This window comes from Dromiciops gliroides, chromosome 4 (genome assembly GCF_019393635.1).
Source record: "Dromiciops gliroides isolate mDroGli1 chromosome 4, mDroGli1.pri, whole genome shotgun sequence".
In the NCBI taxonomy this organism is placed as follows: domain Eukaryota; kingdom Metazoa; phylum Chordata; class Mammalia; order Microbiotheria; family Microbiotheriidae; genus Dromiciops; species Dromiciops gliroides.
This window is the reverse complement of record NC_057864.1, coordinates 53199542-53221553: the sequence shown is the minus strand read 5'-3', so window position 1 is coordinate 53221553 and position 22012 is coordinate 53199542. Positions and strand designations below refer to the sequence as shown.

Genomic DNA, 22012 nt, shown 5'->3' with positions numbered 1-22012 from the left:
AAAAAAATAAGTATAAAAAACAAGTTTATTTTTCAAGGAATTATGGTCATTATATGTTAATTCCTATCCAAGGACTTCCATCTTGAAATGACTTTTGGTGGCCGCTAGTTCTTATTCAGAAACACCAGCCAAATACTACAGAATTGGGGCTGTGACATTCTCAATCTGAAATACTGGACAATATTCTGGGTGTCTGCCTATCTCATCTCCCTGGGGTGGAGGGTGGTCTTAGAAAAAAATGTTCACTTTGAAGAGTGCCAGGCCACACAAAACCAGGTTTAGTTTGATCACTTAAAGCCTCACCCAGAAAGTTTCCTTTGAGAATCTTTAATCATTATACCATACCTGGCATGAGCAGAACACTTTAAAATTCACAAAGAGCTTTACATATATTCATTCTTTCATTTGACTGTCGCAATAGCCGGAGGAGGCAAAATACTATCCATTTTATTATCCTATTTTATGGATATAGACATTGAGGTTCAGGAAAGTGAAATGAATTACCTATAGAGGAAGAATTCAAACCCCAGGTCCCTCTAAATTCCAAATCTAAGACATTTTTTCTACTTTAATTCAAGAAACTTCTTGTTGAACTTAGACCAGAAAGTTTTTGTTCCACCAAAGAGAGTTGAGCATCCTGGAGATGGAATGATGCACCCACCCCAGAGGCTCAGTATGTTTTTCGATCAAAAACAAGAGACTTCCATCCAACCTATATAACCTTATCCAGTATCTTAGTAACAAAAAGAAACAGCAGAATTATACAAAGGTGCAATGGTCGACTCACAGGGAGCAATTGCCCTTATCGATCACCTCTATTTTTATTTCACTGTTCTTTTAACTGAGGAGGTAAACCTCTTTGCACTGGAGCACCAACACCCCCCTCTCGAGCAGTCTCCCCTGCTGAGTTAGTCATAAGGTATTGGAGCTGTTGATCCACCTGCTGCCACCAAGCTCGCCCTAGCACTGAAGGGAAAGACAGTTTGAAAGCACAAACCAGACAGCAGAAAAAGGAGACCAGCCTGATCAGCAACAGTGGAAATTAAATTCCCCAATAGTAAATGCACACAACAAACTCTTAGGGGAAAGAATTGGCTCAGAAGGGGGAGACAGTCAAGTTCTTAGCACTTGTACCACTGTCTAATTCAATGTGTTGGGTAACTGAGTAATAATTTCTACATGGCTTTGATTTGAGATTTAGATTTGAATAAAAATGGGGGGGGGCGGGAATCCACAATCCTTCAACAAAATAGTAACAGCAATAACAATAATGCCTAGCGTTTAGATAGCACTTTATGGTTTCCAAAGCACTTTTACATGTTATACCTCACTTGAAATAATAATGAAGGCTTCACCCCAAAATGAAAAGCCTGTCCTACCAGTACCTGCTTCCCACTCTTCGCTAATAAGTTTCTCTTTGCAGACTTAGGCCAAACATCTGTCTAAGCAAAGCTGGACCCACCCCTAAAAATTGCTGTCTTTCAGGTTCATCCTTTCCCTGGAGTGAGGCAATAATTAAATCAAGTTAACAAGTATTTCTTAAAGCCTATTATGTGTCTAGTGCTTTCAAAGACTTTCTTTCCCAGTTCTTCCAGCAACAGAATAAGCAAAGATCTGGTTTGTATCAACAAAATGGTCTAATTAAGTGGCAAAGGAGATGCCAGAGTCAATAAGAACTTGAAAGCAGGACATGACTATGAACAAGATGGGGAATCCCTCTTTCCTAAGAGAGTTGCTTATGCATAAAAGTTCCCAGTTATGGTGCTCACTATTTAAAGAGTATGGTGGTGAGAGATTTCATGTGGGCTGCTAGGAAAGGAAATTGCTTTCTTTCTCTCTGGCTATACTGAATTAGATCTGAGCTAGGATTTCCATGCTATAAGTAATCTGTTCTCAATCTCTCTTCACTAACTTATAACATATATTTTAATAAATCTTTAAAAAACTAAACTCTTGCTGAATTTATCAGTGATTTTAGCCAGCTTTCCCCCAAGACTGGGGGGGGGGGCGCGGATTAGAGCCCACAATTTAGATGTTAAACAACACACCATATTTGTCATGTTGTGAAAGAAGAAACAAGCCCAAAGGGGGGAAAACATGAAAAAATAAAGAAAGTAAAAACAGAATTCTTTGATCTTCATTCAGACTCCATCAGTTCTTTCTCTTGAGATGGATAGCATTTTTCATCATGAGTCTTTTGCATTTGTCCTGGATCATTGTATTACTGAGAAGAGCTAAGTCAGTCATAGTTGATCATCCCACAATATTGCTGTTACTTTGTACAATGTTCTCCTGGTTCTGATTACTTCACTTTGCATCAGTTCATGTAAGTCTTTTCAGGTTTTTCTGATATCCATCATTTCTTATAGCACAATAGCATTCTATTACATTCCTATACCACAGCTTGTTCAGCCATTCCCCAAGTGATGCAGATTCCTTCAATTTCCAATTCTTTGTCATATGTTGCTCAATATTTAAAACAAACAAGCAAAACTAACCCAATCTTTTGCCTGCTGTAGTGTTCTAAGAAAAAAAGACCATGTCATATGCCACCCCATGGCATAAAATAAAGCAGCAACAACAATAGCATTTATATAGTGCTTTAAGTTTTTCCTGACATCAAGCCAAAATCTGCCTCTCTTCTTCAACTGCTACTGGCCCTAATTCTGCATTTTGGGGTCACCCAGAAACAAGCCTCATCCTTCTTCCCTACAACACCACTTCAAATTCTTGAAAACACTTTCATGTCTACAACTAAGTCTTCTCTTCTCCAGGCTAAACATGCCCACTTCCTCCAATGGATCCTTATTTGGCACGAACCTATGGTCTGGCACCATTCTGGTGATTTAGATGGATCGATCAAACATAATATGGACTGACTGAAGACAAAAAAAAAAAGGCTAATCAGACAGTAAGATGCCATTGAGCCTACTCCAGAGGATTGAGAACAAATTTAAAGAAAAAAAGAGGATTGCCTTGGATTTGAGAGAGCCAGCAATGAAACCTCACTTGTTTATAGATTCCCTGGTAACAGGCAATTAGCAGTAGCAAAGGAGTGTGCCAAAGCTTCTCAGGATGGTTAATGGTTAAAGAAGTGGCAGGATTTGCTAGTCTTCTACTAACAAGGGTGATTACAACTGGCTGCACAGCAGAGCCTAGCCTACTCTGGAGGAGCAATTTATCATTTCCATTGCCAAATGCCCCCCTTTTTAAGTATCTCTTCCTAGGAGGTTTCAACGTCTGACTTTGAGCAGCACTAAGTAAACATGTGCTGTAGCTACAACCCCATTATTCTTGAACCCTGATTAAATGCCAGAGGCCTTTACTGGACAGACAACCGAATTGCTGCTTGCTGCTGCTGCTACCGCTGCTACTGCCTTGGCTTCTGAACTAGACCTGACTGGGAGATTAGACACAACCATTGTGACTAGCACCAGGAGTGGGAAGTTTCAACATGGCTAAGAACTCAGACATTTATGTTTGCATCCCTAAAGCCCACACCCCGCCCCCAACCCAACCCTCCCAGCCACATCTCCAGGCCTAGCACAATGTTCTTTCTCTAGGGCTTTATAAATACTGTCAGAATTGAATTGAATGAAAACGACCTGTGAAGGAAACAATTCTTTCTGTCCTCAGAGTCTTAAAGATACTTTTGAAAGAATTAAGTCTTTGCAATGAGTCATAAGGTAATACAATCACTGGGAGAAGAAAGGAGATGAGTGGCCATGAGCGACAGAATGGAAGGGCACAGAAGATGGTAAACTGGGGTTTGGGAAGGTTAAGATCAAGAAACAGCGTGACCTGCTGGGAAAAAAACCTTCAACTGGGAGTGGGCAAGACATTTAAGGTCTCTAGGGTTCAGTTTCATCATCTATAAAATGAAAACAATATCTCTGACCTACCTACCCCCATCCAGTTATGAAGCTTAAGCAAGAATCTATTTGAACCCTCTATGACCATCCTAATCAGCCCCACTCCTTCCTAGACTCAATCTGATTCAGTTCAGCCACATTGGAGACTCAGTCCACTTGGTATACTTTGGAGTGCTTGCTCTATTTCCCCAAAACTCTTATTTCTATCCAATTTTAAATCTCACAAATGCTATATAAATGTTAGTTATCAAGGGGCAGCTAGGTGGCACAGTGGATAGAGCACCGGCCCTGGATTCAGGAGGACCTGAGTTCAAATCCAGCCTCAGACACTTAACACTTACTAGCTGTGTGACCCTGGGCAAGTCACTTAACCCCAATTGCCTCACTTAAACAAAACAAAAGTTAGTTATCTATTATATTAATTATATTATAGCATATTGTACATTCATGTTGTTGTGCATCTACACCAGTAGGAGGGAATTTCCACACAAGGAGTTTGCAATTTGCAAGATAGCAAGACTAATATTTGCCAAATCTGCCTCCTAGGGTTGCATAAGAACAGTTCCTAAATTTAAAGCACTAAGGTGAACAACAGAAGAGCTTGTTAAAGAGGCAGTTTGGGGCAGCTAGGTGGCGCAGTGGATAGAGCACCGGCCCTGAATTCAGGAGGATCTGAGTTCAAATCCAACCTCAGACACTTAACACTTACTAACTGTGTGACCCTGGGCAAGTCACTTAACCCCAAATGCCTCACCAAAAAAAAAAAAAGAGAGAGAGAGAGAGAGGCAGCTTGAATCAATGAGACCCTGGTACCACACCCTATGGCAGGTCATGAGATGACCATTTGGAGGGGCAGCTACTCAAGGCTCTAGGTTACCAGCTCAGAGTCTCAGAAAGGGAAAGGGCCTCACACCTCATCATCCCTGCCCTCCAGGTGGGGAGGAGTCAATACAATGATAAGCCTAATTACAGGTAAGGAGCAATGGGAGGCCAAGAAAGTGCTCTAGGAATCTATGGGAATGAAGAAAATGCTTTTGGCTGGAGATGGGACTGGGAAATGCTACCCAGAGAATAACATCAGAGATGAGTCTTGAAGAAGGAGCATATTCCAGACTGGGGAACAACCATTGCAAAAGCAGACAGGCAAAAGAGATGGCATGTCTGGATCAGGGAACAGCTGGGGGGTAAGTTTGGCTGAAATGTAGAGTATGTGAAAGGGAATAATCAAACAATAAACATTTATTAAGTGCCTACTATGTGCCAGGCACCATGCTAATTGCTGAGAATACAAAAAAAAAGACACAAAAGGCAGGAGATAACTGTCTAATAGGGGAGACAACAGGGCAGGAACTGTCTTGCCTCTTTAGCCCTAGCATTAGCCCAGGTGCTTAATAAATGTTTATTGAATGAAGCAAATATATACAAAGCAAGCTACATACAGTGGCACAGTAAATAAAGTGCCAGGCCTGGAATCAGGAAGACTTATCTTCCTGAGTTCAAATACGGCCTCAGATACTTACTAGCTGTGTGACCCTGGGCAAGTCACTTAACCCTGCTTGCCTCATCTGTAAAATGAGCTGGAGAAGAAAATGGCAAAACCACTCCAGAATCTCTGCCAAGAAAACCCCAAATGGGGTCACAAAGAGGCAGACATGACTGAAAACTAACAACAATAAATTAAAAGAGGGAAAGGTATAATGTGAAGATCAGGCTAGAGAAAAGGAAGATTACAACTAGTCTGTGGATGACTTTACATGCTAGGCTAAGGATGGCTATTTTTACTCCAAAGGCCATAGGGAGGTTTTTTAATAAAGGGATGAGAAATATTATTTTGATAGCTGTGTTTAATACTGATTGGAGTGGGCAGAGACCAAAGCCAGAGAGACAAGTTGGAGGTTATTACAACACCCTAAGTAATCAGTAAGAAGGACCACTAGGGCAGTGGTGTTTTAGAGGGAGAGGATGGGATGGGAGACAGATGTTGTAGAGGGAGGAATGACAAGATCTGGCAACTGATTAGATGCATGTTGGAGGCATGGGGTGGGAGAGCTGGAGAAGCAGAATACTCAAAGATAACAGAAAAAAGTGAGAACAAAATTTAGCAGAGATATATAATTACAATGATTATTTTTAAAACGCTGCAGAGTTAAAAGGCAGGTCAGAGCCTGTGCAGGGAGGAATGACAATGGCTTAATTAGAGTGAATAAAAAGCTTTCATCCCCATTCCAGCATTTGCTAGCTCTGTCTGACTGTGGACAAGTCATTTTCCCTTGTAAAATGAGGGGGTTGAACTAGATCCCAGCTCTGTACCAGAAGAAAGTAATGGTGGTTTTGCTATCAATTCCCAAAGTTCCCACCATTCAAACCTAGGAGTCAACACCTGAGGCATAAATATCTCATTTGGCTCTCACAACAACCCTGTGAAGTAGATGCTGTCATCACCATTTTCCAGATGAAGAAATGGAGGCCCAGAGAGTTTGTGTGATTGGCCAAAGGTCACATAGCTAAATAGTAGGATTCAAACCCAGGTCTTCCTAACTCCAGGTCCAGACATGAATGTCTACATATAAGGCACAATGACAGAAACCCATAAATCAATGACAACTGTAACACTCTCTATACCTAGTGATACTATGTATCTAAGCTGAGCCAACAAACATTTATTAAGCACCTATCATGTGCCAGACACTGTATTAATTGCTGGAGATACAAAGAAAAGTAAAACAGTCCCTACCCTCAAAGAGCTCACAGTCTAATGGGGAAAAACTATATACAAACATATTATATACCTAAGTAGCTACATAAAAATAAGATGTATACTTATTACATATAGTATGTGGACTATTTGTAATATATGATAATTTGGAGATGATATACACAATTGAAGATATGTATTTGTATATAAATGCATATTAGTATAAAACACAAGTGTATATATACATATATGTAATTCACACAAATTATATATTATTATAAATTAGTAATACCCTAATATCATATATTGTAGCATTGTATATACTTTAGATATGTACACACAGATATATATATATATATGTCGATATATAAATACATAGACACATATGCATATATATAGAGATAGATATAATGAGAGATAATCTCAGAGAGAAAGCACCAGCATTAAGAGGGGGCCAGGAAGGACTATAGAGATAGAAAAAAGAAAACAAAAGTTGAAAGATGGGCAGCTCCATGATGACATGGATAGAGTGCCAGGCCTGGAGTCAGGAAGACCTGAGTTCAAATCCATCCTCAGACACTTAGTAGCTGTGTGACCCTGGGCAAGTCTCTGTTTGTCTCAGTTTCTTCATCTATAAAATGAGGGTCAGTCATAACAGTACTTAACCTTCCAGAGTTATTGTGAAGATCAAATGAAATCATTTTTGTAAAGTGCTTAGCACAAGTGCCTGGCACATAGTAGGTGCTATAAAAAAGCTAGGTCTTATTACTGTTGTTATGATTGGATTGACTGGCATCAGATGGAGAGAGTCAAGGATGGCACCATGGAGGGAGCCGAGCTTGTAAGGGCAGGAGAAACAGGAACTGGGGGAGGTCTGTGATCATAGGTGTAACTTGTGCCTAGGGCTATCAGAGCCTATGTCCTGTGCACAGACTTGGGGTACTGACTACTATCAGGCCCTAGGCAAAGCTTCAGCAAAATCCACCCAGCCTTGCCTGCAGAGTCGATACCAACCATACCAGCCAAGAGGCCCAGGTCTCTGAAGACTCCCAAGCAGGAAAATGCATTCAGCTATTCCAAGAGACATTTTCAGAAAAACTCACAATTTTCCGAGGGAACAATTGTCAAGAAAGAAAATAGTTGCAATGTCCTGAGGCCAGCTTCCTTCACCCCTTCTCTTTTTCATCCAAGTGACCAGAAGGCCGCCTTCTGACCCACATCTGAGAGCCTTCGTCACTGTTTAAATAGGAAACTGCTCCCATGCTGAACAGCTTCCAATGCTGTTTACTTGGTAGCAGAGGGTTCACCTCTTACACAGCCAGAGGAGCCACAAATGAGGATTTCAATCTCCTTCTAAGTGCCATCTGGCTTTCAAAAATACCTCCTTCCATCATGGAGGCTACATCATGTTCTGTCAGTGAGCCCCACCTCCAGATGGTCCCTACAATTCTACCACAGGAATCTGTCCCTGTACTTTTTAAACAGCCAGAAATCTGACTATTGGCCATCAAAACATTTGTCATTATTCCAAAGAGGTCAGCCCATCAATATGCCCTTCTCATGCTCCCAATTTCAACAAGGGATTATTAACCTCCTACTAAGTGCCAGGCATTCTGCCTTCAATGAACTCACATTCTAATGGGGAAGACAACGTGAAAACAACTATGTACAAACAAGCTACAGGATAAATTGGAGGTTATCTCAGGGGGAAGGCACGAGCATCAAGGGAAGGCTGGGAAAGGCTTCTTGAAGGTGGGATTTTGGCTGAGACTCAAGGAAGCTGGAAGATACAGAAGTGAAGAGGGAGAGTGCTCCAGGCATCAGGGTCAGCCAGGAAAAACTCAATCAGGAGGGAGACTGTCTTGTACAAGGAACAGCAAGGAGGCCGGTGTCACTGAATCATTGAGCATGTGGAGGGAGGGAACTAAGATGTAAGGAACTATAAAGGTTGGAAGGGGCCGGGTTATGAAAGGCTTTGGGGGGCAGCTAGGTGGTGCAGTTGATAGAGCACCAGCCCTGGATTCAGGAGAACCTGAGTTCAAATCTGGCCTCAGACACTTGACAACTTACTAGCTGTGTGACCCTAGGTAAGTCACTTAACTCCAATTGCCTCACCAAAAAAAAGAAAGAAAGGCTTTGGAAGCCAAACGGGATTTTATATTTGTTCCCGGGAGTCAGCTAGGTGGCACAGTGGAGCAGTAGAGCACCGGCCCTGGAGTCAGGAGGACCTGAGTTCAAATCTGGCCTCAGACATTTAACACTTACTAGCTGTGTGACCCTGGGCAAGTCACTTAACCCCAATTGCCTCACCCCCCCCAAAAAAATATATATATATATATTTATATATTTGTTCCCAGAGGCCATCGTGGAGTTGACTGAATGGGGAAAGGGTGGGGCAACGTGGTCAAATTTGTGCTTTAAGAACATCAATTTGACAGCTGAACGGGGAGAGACTTGAGGGAGAGAGACCAATCAGCTGGCAATTGCAATAGTTCAGGCATGCATGAGCAATAAGAGCCTGGACCAGAATAGGGTGGCGTCAAAGGGGACACCTACAAGTCGTGTTGCAAAAGTAGAAACAAAAGGCCTTGGCAACTGATTGGTTATGGGGGGAAAGGGGTAATGAGAGAGTAAGAAGGTAAAGATGAAACCTCTTTTGCAAGTCTGGGTGACTAAGATGATGGAGCTGCTCTCAACAATAACAAAGTTTGGAAGAGAGGAGGATTGGGGGGAAATATGAGTTCAATTTTGTACATGTTGAATTTAAGAAGTATTATAGGGGGAGCAGCTAGGTGGCGCAGTGGATAAAGCACTGGCACTGGATTCAGAAGGACCTGAGTTCAAATGTGGCCTCAGACACTTGATACTTACTAGCTGTGTGACCCTGGGCAAGTCACTTAACCCCCATTGCCCCGCAAAAAAAGAAAAAGAAGTATTATAGGACATCCAGTTTGAGAAATCCAAGAAGAACTTGGAGATGTGAGACCAGAGGGCTTGAGAAAGAGGTTAGGGTTGGATAAATAGATCTGAAAAGCATTTGCATTGAGAAAAACAAATCAAAGGGAGCTGATAAGGTCCTCAGAGGAAATAGTGATGAGAGAAGAGAAGAGAGTCCAGGAGAGAGCCTCAGTTAGGAGGCATGAACTGGATGAAGATGCAGCATAGGCTGGTGAGTAATCAGCCAGGTAAGAAGAGGAACCAGGAGAAACCAGGATCACCAAAAGCTACAGAGAAGAGAGTAGAAGAGGAAGTGGGTGATGGACGTTGTCAAAGGCTGCAGAGAGGTCAAGAAGGGGGAGGACTGAGAAAAGGATATGAGAGATGGCAACTGAGATCATCGGTGACTTTGGAAATAGCAGTTTCAATTGAATAATGAGACTGGAAGCCATCGACTTCCTTTCAAGTGTGGGTTAGTGTTCTCAAGGAGGACAAAGGGGCAGCTCCTAGAAGATATGGGCCCAATGGTGTCATGTCCTACACAACAGTCCATGGGCTCTGGGGCCTAGTGATTCAAACAACTGAAAACTAGGTCAAGCCTGTCTCTGGCATGCTCTCATCTCAACAGTGCCCTTTCCCTCCCCTCTGTTACCACCACCCTCTCTTCTAAAGCTTTTCCTTTGTCCCATTCCAGCAGGGTCTTACTCTCAGCAGGCTATCAAGTATGATAATAGAATCACAGCCTGTCAGAACTAAAAGAGGCCTTTGAGATCATCCAGGATCATGGATTTAGAGCTGAAAGACACTTAGAGACTCTTTGGTCCAATCCCCTCATTTTATAAATAAAAATAACTGACCCAGAAAGGTGAGGTGACCCTAGGTCACACGTGTACTAAATAGGCAGGATTTTAAACTAGATCATAGAATAATAGATTTGTAGCTTGGAGAAACCTGCAGAAAACATTTTACAGTGGAGGAAACAGAAGCCTAGGAAAGTTGAGTGACTTGCCCAAGGTCACAGAGATAGCGGAGGTGAGATCTGAAGCAATGTCCTTTATTCCAAATGCAGTATTCTTTCTGTTGCCACCCTTTCACTTTAGAGATGAGGAAGGTGAATGAAACCTAGGTGGTACTGTGGGATATTTGCTTTTTTAACTGGAAACCCTGGAAGACCAAAACAGATCTTCTAGACACAAAGGAAAAAGATCTATGGGCAGAATGATGGGAATGAGATTCTGCCCGCTGCCCCCTCCAATTACAACAATAGGTAACCCCCTTCTCAGAAGGCCTGCCCTAATCAACAGCAGCTAAATCTCAAACTCTAATGTACTCACTCAGAACCTCAATCAATCAAGCTTATCTTGACCTACAACCACTCCAAGAATTTCACAGTTATGACAACTTCATAAGACTTATACAAAAAGGAATTAAGATCAGTTACACTGACCTAATAATAATAATAATAGCTAACACTTATATAGTGCTTGCAGGGGTAACTAGATGATGAAGTGGATAGAGCATGGGGACTGGAGTCAGGAAGATCTGAGTTCTAAAACTAGCTTCAGACATTTACTAGCTGTGTGACCCTGGGCAAGTCACTTAACTCCTATTTGCCTCAGTTCCTCATCTGTAAAATAGGGGCACGCTGGAGAAAGAAATGGCAACCCGCTCTGGTATCTTGGCCAAGAAAATCCTATGGACCCCATCCACAGGGTCACATAGAGTCAGGCACAACTGAACAACTGAACAACAACAACATAAGAAGATACAACAATATAAGAATATATAACAATAAGCTTAGGGGTTATGGTTAGTGTTAGGGAACTTTAGAGAAGTTCCTTCTGATCTCTCTTCCTTCAGGTTCAACTTTCATAGCATGGGAGCGGAGGAGTTCACGCTGATCACCCTCCTCCCAATTGAAGAATAAGCACCAGGGAGAATAGAATCCTTTTATTTTTTGTTTGTTTGGTTGGTTTTTTTATTTTTCTGGGGCAATGAGGGTTAAGTGACTTGCCCAGGGTCACACAGCTAGTAAGTGTCAAGTGTCTGAGGCCACATTTGAACTCAGGGCCTCCTGAATCCAGGGCTGGTGCTTTATCCATTGCGACACCTAGCTGCCCCAAGAATGGAATCCTAGCAGCAAGGGTCCAGCTCTTTGCCCCTCCCTTGTCCCCATCTTTTCTACTTCTGACTCAGGAGATGGCCCCATGACCGTGAGCTGCTGCTTCCTCTTGCCTCTGCCATAAGCAGCCCTATTCACAGATGTCCCTCTCAGCAGTATTACTCCTCCTGAACCCAGAGTCCTGAAATAGGACACCATGGAGGGCCTGGCACAGTGACAGGAATCCCCTCAGCTTCCCTGGCAGGGTAGGTCACAGGAGGGCAACGTGCTAGTTTATCCTACAAATGAGAAAGAAGAAGGAGATACTGAAGGAATTTGACTGTGAAGAAGAAAATCAACAAACACAGATACAATTCACCACCAAATGAACTTAGGCCCTCTCCAGCAAAGCCTACACATGGGTGTGTAAAATGAACCCCAGGCAGGAGCATGGTCTGTTCTGTCAATACAGGTAACGTCCACCCCTGAGCGGTCAGTCAGGCCAGGAATCACCTGTGTTGGGAAGACTGTTGCATTCCTCTTCCAATCTCCTGAGACACGGCCTACAACAGGGCATATTTCACTTAATCATTCCAATCCAAAGATTCCTTACCTGAGAAAGAAATGCTTTCTATTTAAATGACCAGGACTTGAGGAAGTAAATGTCACAGGGAGAAAAGTCTTGAAGAATGCAAAGGAAAAAAGTCAACAATCAGAAGTTCCGAGGAGAGATTAGATTACACTGGGGGGGATAAAGGTGGAGGAAGAGGGACAGGACAGCAGAAGATTGTCCACCGATGCCTCATGAGGGGCAAAGTAGCATAAGAGAAAGAGCCCCTGACCTCAAGCAGAAATTCTGAAATAGTTGTGTGTCCTGGACCCCTCTGGCAGTCTGATAAAGCCTATGGACCTCTCCTCAGAGCAATATTCTTAAATGCATAAAATAAAGTGCAAAAGGAAGCCAATTATATTTAAATATAATTAGAAAAAAAAGTTTAAAGAAACATTCATAGATCCCAGGTAAAGAACCCCTGATTTTGTTCTTTTTTTTTTCTGTGAGGCAATTGGGGTTAAGTGACTTGCCCAGGGTCACACAGCCAGTAAGTGTTAAGTGTCTGAGGCCGGATTTGAACTCAGGTCTTCCTGACTCCAGGGTCGGTGCTCTATCGACTGCGCCACCTAGCTGCCCCAAGAACCCCTGATTTTGAATCAGAAAACATGGGTACAATCCCTAGTTCTACTTACTTATGTAAAGAATTGTTGAGGTTTTTATGACTCTGCGTGCACGAGCCTGGGGCTCCACAAACCGCACGGTGCTCCACCCACTGGTTGTAGCCATTGCCATGGTGCTGGCACCTCACGTCATCACTACTTGCCGATGCCTACATGGGCCTGGCAAAATTATAATGATTGGAAGCCTAGTAAGGGCAGTCATGTGACTGTCAGAGTGGCCATCTCATTGGCTGGAGCTGTGTGGGTTTTTTCTGGGATTGGGGGAGGAGAATTGGGCATTCTAGCTGGATGCTGGAAGGTGACAGGAGTTCTGCTACGTATTCTCAGCTGATTCCTGGCCAGTAGTATCTTTTCAGGTTGTTTAATTTCCCTTTCCCCATTTTATTTCCTTTCCCTTGATCCTACTGATCCTGTTTGTGGGTTTTTGTTTTGTTTTGTTTTAAGTTTGCTCTTGTTAAAATAAATCCTGTTCTGTTTTGAGGGAGGCTGCTGGTCTCCTTCCTTATCCCAGTGTTGTGGCGAGCCGCTTAGCTAACACTCCCCAATTAAAAATTGGTCCCCACACTTAGTACTACCAATGTGATCTTGAGCAAGACATTTAACTTCTGGGTGTCTCATTTTCCCCATCTATAAAATGAGATGAAAGATCGAAGGGCCTCAAATTTAGTCAAAGGGCCCCTTCCAGCTCTGAACACCAGATGCCATAGGCCTCATCTGGTGACTCATATAGATGGAAAGCTCCCAGTTGAGAGTTGAACCTCCAACAACATCCTGGACGGCATATCACTGGTGTCAGCCAGTCAACAAACAGTGAGCATTTATTTATTGCTTACTCTGTACCAGGCACTGTGCTAAATGCTAGGAATACAAAGAAAGGCAAAGTAAGGGTTTTCCTTGAAGAAGAAAAAGAGCCACCTCTTCATGCATCATTAGAGTGAAAGAAGAGATAGAGAAAATAGATGAAAGTTGCAAGATAAGAATGAGAGGAAGCTCTCCTCAAAGGATCTCAATCATTCATGAAATGCTCATTCAGTACCTATTATGTACAAGCATTGTGCTGAGTGGGGCAGCCAGGTGCTACAATGGATAGAGCACTAGACCTAGAGTCAAGAAGACTGGAGTTCAAATCTATTCGCAGACACTTACTAGCTATGTGACCCTGGGCAAGTCACTTAACTCAGTTCACCTCAGTCGCCTCATCTGTAAAATGATCTGGAGAAGGAAATGGCAAACCACTCAAGTGTCTGCCCCAAAAACCCCAAATAGGGTCACGGAGAATCAGACACAACTGAAAAACTAGTGAATAAATTGTGCTGAGGAGGTAGGGGCACATTCCCTTCAAGAAGTTTACAGTTTTGCTCTAAAGGCACACATAAAAATATGTGTGTTTGTTTCTATCTGGTGTTAACAGTTAAGTACAAAATAAATAGGAGAGGTTTTTAAAACAGCAGAAGAAGAAAAGATTGCTTTGGGTAGGGGAGGTAAAGAAGGGATTTACAGAAGTTTAATGAGCTCACATTTGAAGACTGAGTAGCACTTAAACAGATGAAAAAAGGAGGGTAGAAGGTATATTCCAAGTAGGGGAAACAGCATGGGCAAAGGTGCAGAGGTTAGAAAAGCAGAAAAGATGTGTTCTGGGGATAACTTCGTAGGAAAGTTATGGCTAGGGCTATCATGGAAGGTTTGTGGGAGATAGTACTGGAAAGGTAGATTCATGCAGGGCCTTGAACACCTGGCTAAGGATTTTGGACTTCATTCTGCAGACCAGATAGAATCATTTAAAGTTTGGGTTTGCATTTGTCTTGTTTTTTAGTACAATCGACATAAAAGATAACAATAAAAAAGAGAAAGGGAGAAGATGAGAGAGGAGTAAAATAGGAGGAAAGGGTAAAAACACCAGGTATACAACAATAAAAAACAACCAAGTCCAAGTAACAAAAAGCAGAGTGTGGTATTATAATTAATAAGAGCAACTAATTAGTTCTTACTCTTCTTCTACTGACTGCTTAGGTGACCTCTGGCAAACCTCTAAAGCTCTCCAAGACTCAGTTTCCCTAGCCCTAAAATGAGGATAATTATACCTCCCTACCATCTCCTCCCAGGGCTGCAGAGGAGAAGTTTAGCTAAGGACATATGAATGTGCTTTGAAGACTATATAAATCATTACAGAAACACCAGGCAGTGTGATTGTTATCACAAACTTATCTCCTGAGACTCTACTCCTCTGGCTCAGCTTATCTGACTTCACAGGGTATCCAGTAACCTTGGGACGGCAGTCACTGAAAATAATCCATTTAGCCCCAGCATCCAGAGCAAAGCCGATGCTATTCGGTCAGTTTCCAAGTTCTTAGCAGCTCTCATTTTAGCTGAATCAGGCTCTGAAAGCTTCGGTATGAGAAAATAGAGATGGAGATAAGGATGGGGCTGTCACCTAGACCTATTAGTGAGTGAGTGAGTGATGCTGCTCAGGGCATCAACAACAACAAAAAGTCCCAATTCCGGGCCTTTGCCATCTGTGGAGGCAGCCAAACCAAACAGCATTTTAGCCAATTAATTTTTTTCTGATTTCATAAGCTGCTCATTAAACACTGGGAGTGGATCACAAAAGGAAAGACACAGCTGGACGGTGCACAGGGGTGATCTTGGAAAGCAGGTGATTTCTGAATGGAAAGCCAGCATTCCAAAACTAATCCCTGCTCCCAAGGCCGGCAGAGGACAGCTCAGACTGCCTACCCTAATACACTACTGGCACTCCTGTGGACTTCACTCATCATCCTACAGGGTCACACTTATCAGGTCTCTCTGGCCCTGGGACCCCTGAGAAAGGAAGAGAGAAGGCAGAGAGGGCCTCCTAAAACCTCCATTTAAGGAGGGTGCTCAGGTAACCATCTCTTTATTTCCCACCCATCTGATTGCACTTCTTTGGATTTCTCCAACATGCCCCCATAACCTCCCCTTACCCCTGTTTCCTTTGAGCTACTGCAATTGGAATTTACCTAAGAGCACAACACCTTCTTGGATGCAGACATGCCATGCTGGGCAATCCTGTGCCAGTGTTTCCCATGTCTCCCAATTGATTCCAAAGTTCTGCAGAGAGACCTCGAGAGTGTCTTTGTATCACTTCTGAATTCCATGTGACCTTCACAATCTCCATGAAAAGGAAAGGGTGGGAGGTAGGAGAATTGGCAATCATTCAGTTGTCACTAACAGTTCACTGACATCTGATGAACAACAAAAGTCAAGAAGGAAGGAGAACAGAGCCATGTCAAATGTGGAAGATCAGAAAGTAGTCCCATAGGCTATTGGGAATTGTGAAGGACTTCTAATGTTTTGGCAACTAAAAATATTGATTCTTTGAATAAGCAGAAAGGAACAGCAATTTCACTGAGTCTATCCTTTGTGGAAGCCTGAACACAATCCCTCCAAGTTCTCAGGAACCTTGAAAAAACAAGCCCAAGAAAAAAAGACCTCAGACTCTCAAGAAAAATCATGAAATGAGAACCTGTCCCTTCAAAATTCCCCTCAAAAATAGCAACAGAAACACCTCCAAAGAAGCAAAACTGTCAGAAAGTCCTGAAAGAAAATTAGGAAACACTCAAAAGAATGAAGGGGAGAAAAAAGAGCTCCAAGAAAATCAAGATGTCAGAACATTTTTCACTGGGCACCTTTTGTTGTGCAGCCATGCCCCCATCCACACACACTGTTTAGATACAACACATCTTGGAGAACCAAAAATGAATGCTTGGTAAGGCGAAGTCCCGAGGGCACTTATGGTATACCACATTTGTCTGTTCCAAACATGGATGGCAGGGACAGCAGTGAGATATTTTCTGCCAACAACTGGTTGGAAATAAGAGGTGGGTGAGAGGAATATGTGCGAAATTAGGGACTTTTATCAGGCAGCATGAAATAAGTGGATTGAAAATTAAGAATTATATGTCCTTATTCTCTTGCCTTACATTCAACTTAAATATCTGCCCATAAGTTAAATTCATGTGAATAGGATGGCTTGAAGGTAGGGTCTACAAAAATGAAATCCACATCTTTTGCCACATGTGTTTTCCATTTCAGTTACAAAATGTTCTGAAAGATTGAGTATAAACCTGCCTGGATCCCATGATCAAGCTTGGTCCCTAAGGAGGTTTCTCCTTTAAGAAAAAGAGCTGTTTGAATGAACCCATCTCTTGAAGAGAAGCCAAGCCTACTGTGATTTTTTCCACTACTACAAAGAACAGAGGAAGAATTCCTTAGCTATAGTGATAAACAGAAGCCTAATTTTTAAACAATCTCTCTTTTTTTTGGGAGGGGGGGTGGTATTGAATCACAAAGCAATCAAGAGAATGTAAATGGAACAAAGTAAACTTCTTCTTTGACCAAGTCCCCCTATCTACCAGAGAAAGTGATTTATTTGTCACTGAGATTATCTTCTCAGGAATATAATGTGAGAAGCCAAGAGTGTTGAACCTCCAATACCAGCAGAAAGTATCCTCATCGTACATCTCCAACATGACCCCTGAACTCCACAGCACTTACCCGGATCCTTCGCATAGCAGCCACAATCTCCACCCTGCTGTTCGGTCTTGGCACATCCAGGCTTCCAATATACTGCAAAGAAGAAGAACAAACACATTAAGAGAAAGTGTTGGCAATTACCACAGAAACCTAGAAGGAATCATAGATTTTGGTCATAGAGGGTCATAGAGGGTAGGACTAAGAATAAGTGGAAGATGCAGAGACATGAACTTAATGATGCTTCCTCTTATTAGAAGCCTCAAAACAAAGGCTACAACACTACTAGTCAAGAACATTGTGGAAGGGAGTCTCAGCCAGGTACAATTTGATTAGATGACCTGATTCCTGTTACAATGGAAAGAACAATGACTTGGGAGTCCAAGGGCCTGGGTTCCCAATCCCACCCCAATCCATGTAGCCTTGAGAAAATAAGTCTCCTAATGCTTCTGGGCCTCAGTTTTCTCATCTGTAAAATGGGGAAGTGAGGACTGACTTGTTAAGGTTGTTCAGCCATGTCTGACTCTTTATAATCCCATTTGGGGTTTTCTTGGCAAAGATACTGAAGCCGTTTGCCATTTCCTTCTCCATTACTTTTTACAGATGAAGAAACTGAGGTAAACACGGTTGAGTGACCTAGCCAGAGTCACAGAGCTAGTAAGTGTCTGAGGCCAGATTTGAACTCAGGTCTTCCCAACTCCCAGTCAGGCACTCTTCTCTCCTGCACTACCTAACTGCCCTTAACTAACTAGTCCTGACTAGAGGGTCTCTTCCAGTTCAAGATCTCTGACCCCATGATGTAAAATTCAACCCGTTCATTCACAGATGTAGAAAGTGAATTCCTTAGACTAACCTAAAATCTCCAGGATTCAAACTTAGGATTCTGACCCGAACCCACAACTTTTTGCATTTATGGATCAGCTATGCCAACTAAATCATTTTACAGATCAAGAAATAGAGATCCTGGGTGCAGCTAGGTCATAAAGTGGATAAAGCACTGGCCCTGGATTCAGGAGGACCTGAGTTCAAATCCAACCTCAGACACTTGGCACTTACTAGCTGTGTGACCTTGGGCAAGTCACTTGAGGTTTAAGTTGCCCCACAAAAAAAAAAAAGGAAAGAAAAGAAAAGAAAAGAAATAGTGATCCTGAGAGTTGTTTAAAGAGGGCAATTTCTCAAGGTATGATCAAAGCCTGTCCTATATACTCTATTGCACACTATAGATGTTGCATTTATGTGACTATTAAAATGAATAGAACTCTCGGAGGCTTTACCTCATATCCAGCAAATTGGCCAAATTGACAGGAGACAGGAACAGTCAGTGTTGGAAGGGTTGTGGTAAGATAGGGGTTGCAGAAAGATTGGTAGAGCAGCACATTGTTAGTGGAGCAGTGGATTAGTATAACCATCTTCAAAAGCAATTTGGAATTATACAAATAAAGTGTCTAAAATTTCCATATCCTTTGACCCAGAAATCCAACTCTTGGGGATATATCCCAAGGAGGTCATTAATAAAAAGAAAGTCCCCATATACACCAAAATGATGATAGAGCACATTTTGTGATGGCAAAGAACTAGAAACAGTGTGCATCAGAAAGGGAAAAGTTTAACAAATTGTGGCACATGAAGATAACGAAATATTACTGTGCTATTAAGAAAGGATGAATATGATGAATACAAAGAAACATGAGAAAATGTACATAAATTGATGCAAAATGAAGTAAGCAGAGTCAAGAAAACAATCAACACAAGGACTCCAACAATGTAAATGGAAAGAACTACCATAAAACAATCAAAACTTAGTTTTGCAAAATTACGAAAAATAAGCATGGCTCCAAAGAAGAGATAGGAGAAGACATCTTCCATGTTGTAAGTACCTAGGTAGTCTCTCTACTTCAATAAATGAAGGGGAAACTCAAACCCCCTGAGTCACTCTGTCAGAATATGACCAGAAGGAATTCCCAAAAGCAAGTTTGAATATCAACTAGCTTCCAATTTACCATTGGAGTCTTCCTCTGCCCTTCCCCAACAATTGATCCAGAATCAATTAGGGTCAGTGGTACATTGGATAAAGCACAGGCCCTGAGTTGAGGAGGACCTGAGTTCAAATCCAACCTCAGATAATTGACACTAACTGTGTGACCTTGGTCAAGTCACTTAACCTTCGTTGCCCTGCCAAAAAACAAACAAACAAAAAAACCACTCCTTGTCCATTCCATTTCAGAATCAATTAGGATTGATGCAGCCTATGAAGAAGGGGCGGCTAGGTGGAGCAGTGGATAAAGCAAGCCGGAAGTCAAGCAAACTCATCTTGCTCAGTTCAAATCTACCCTCAGACAGTAGCTGTGTGAGCCTGGGAAACACTTAACCCTGTTTATCTTGGTTTCCTCATATGTAAAATGAACTTGAGAAGGAAATGGCAAAGCACTACAGTATCTCTGCCAAGAAAACTCGAAATGTGGTTATAAAGGGTCAGGCACTACTGAAAAATGATTGAACAACAACAGTGCCTGTTCCTACTCAACCTACATAAGCATCCTATTTAAAAAACAAAATAAAACAAAACAACCCCCACCCTACCTCAAACCCCCGCACTGGACTTTACTGGGTGGGGATGCCCCAAATTCCATCTGGAGCTCCAACTGTATTCCAAATCCCACCTGGGCCTCAGCAGACCTGATCAGCTTCTACCATTCCCTATGACTGTTTTTCAAATTGTCTCCTCAATAAGACTGATTTGCTTTGCTGTCTTGTGTGTTCCCTATTTCCTAGTACTACTAGATTATTGGTGTAGAGGAAGGAGAAGGTCAGTGGGTATGGGGAGAGGAGGTTTTTCTCTGGATGAGAGAAAAGAGGCATACAAGGGGAAATTTTAGGTAATACAAAAACAAAAGATGTTAATATAAACTTATTTTTTTTTAAAATAAAATGAATAAAACTATTTGGATTCATATCTAGATTCTTAATCATGAGGAAATTTAAACATTTTGCTGTCTATGGATAGGGAAAATAGACTAGATGACTTCTTAAGAATCAGTTAGGGGGCAGCTAGATGGCGCAGTGGTTAAAGCACCGGCCCTGAATTCAGGAGTACCTGAGTTCAAATCCGGCCTCAGACACTTGACACTTACTAGCTGTGTGACCCTGGGCAAGTCACTTAACCCCCATTGCCTGCAAAAAAAAAAAAAAAAAAAAAAAAGAATCAGTTAGGATCAATGCAACCTCTGAAGAAGATGCAGTGTAGCTTGAGGGGACTTTCTTTTATTTTGAGAGACATAATTTATGTTAAACAATCTGGGGAAGTGGCCCAGATATAGTAAGCCCCTCCCCCCCAGATAAGCATACACACTTCCATGCAACCTTTTATACCACAAAAGAAGGAAAGCACATCTCAGTGAAGGATGATTTTATACTTTCCCCAAGAGTATGGTGTCCTTTCTAAAATCATGACTCGGGGCTGGCCCACAGCCAGACAGAAAATGTCTCACAGTATAAACACTATATAATAAAGTGTAGTGTTCTGACAAGAACTGGACTTGGGAACAAAACACCACCTGGTTTTAAAGCTTTGCTCTGCCATTAACTCTGTATGACCTCAGACAAGTCACTTAACCTCTCTAGGCTCCAGTTTCTTCATTTGTAAAAAAATAAAGCTAAGGGCTGGAACCAATTATTTTGAAATAGAGTTATCAATATATTAAAACAAACCACATGCAAGCTATCAAGATTCCCAGTTGATAACTCCAGGGCTTGAGGAGACTTCAGCTCTTACAATTTATCATTCTCCAAATATTGATCAGTTATTTGGACTAGGGCACTGATTGGATTCAATTCAACAGATATATTAAGCAACTAATGGGCAAAGCAGTGTTAGGTACTAGGAATACAAAGACAAAAGAAAGACAGATCAGCTATATCTACCATTTTTTCCACTTTCAACCCAGATTAGGAGGGTCTACTGCCAAGGATATGTGATAAAATAATGGAATTTGGCAGAAGCCCAAGGGCTCCACCTGATTGACTTAGTGTTGTTTGAATTGGGTGAGAATGAGAAACTGACTAAGTACCTACTTGGGGATGATTGGATAGAGGCCACACCTGGCCCTGAGGGTGAACTACTGACTTCACCCAATTCAAACAATACTAAGTCAATCAGGTGGGGCCCCTGGGTGTCTGCCAAATTCCACTATTTTATCACAGATGGCAAATGCCCATCTGATAAAGCACCACAGGATGCTAAGCATGTCATGGCCATTACCAGATCCTCTAGAAATGAACTATTTTCTTTAAAGTCAAATCACTATGAAGCATGTGTTAATTTCTCAGCCAACAGAATATTCCAGGTTTACAGAATCATTAGGAGGCATCTTAGAAGCTATATGGTCCAACTCGTGCCTAGATAGGAATTCCCTCGGCAAATATTGTTAATGGTCTTCTAGCCTTTCATTGACAACATCTAGAAACAGGGAACTCACTACCTTGGGAGGCAATTCTGTACAATTTTTGGATAACTTGTTTGTTAGGAAATTGTTTCTTATCTGCAGTCAAAATGTGCCTTCCTGTAAATTCTCTTCATTACTTCTACTTCTATTCTCTGGGACCAAGGAAAACAGGACAACCATTCAAATATTAAATGGAAAGACAATTACCAGATACTCCACTCAT

At 42.0% G+C, this 22012-nt stretch overlaps 1 protein-coding gene across 6 annotated transcripts in view; it reads right to left on the bottom strand.

The window, feature by feature from the left end:
* LOC122753444 (nitric oxide synthase 1 adaptor protein) overlaps window positions 1-22012 on the bottom strand; it is a 407315-nt gene that overhangs the window by 276902 nt on the left and 108401 nt on the right. For 3 of the 6 annotated variants that reach the window (XM_044000835.1, XM_044000843.1, XM_044000839.1), the window contains exon 2: window positions 17372-17443. In XM_044000835.1, the coding sequence (XP_043856770.1) occupies window positions 17372-17443 (72 nt within the window). The other 3 variants (XM_044000834.1, XM_044000836.1, XM_044000837.1) reach the window with 2 other exon arrangements.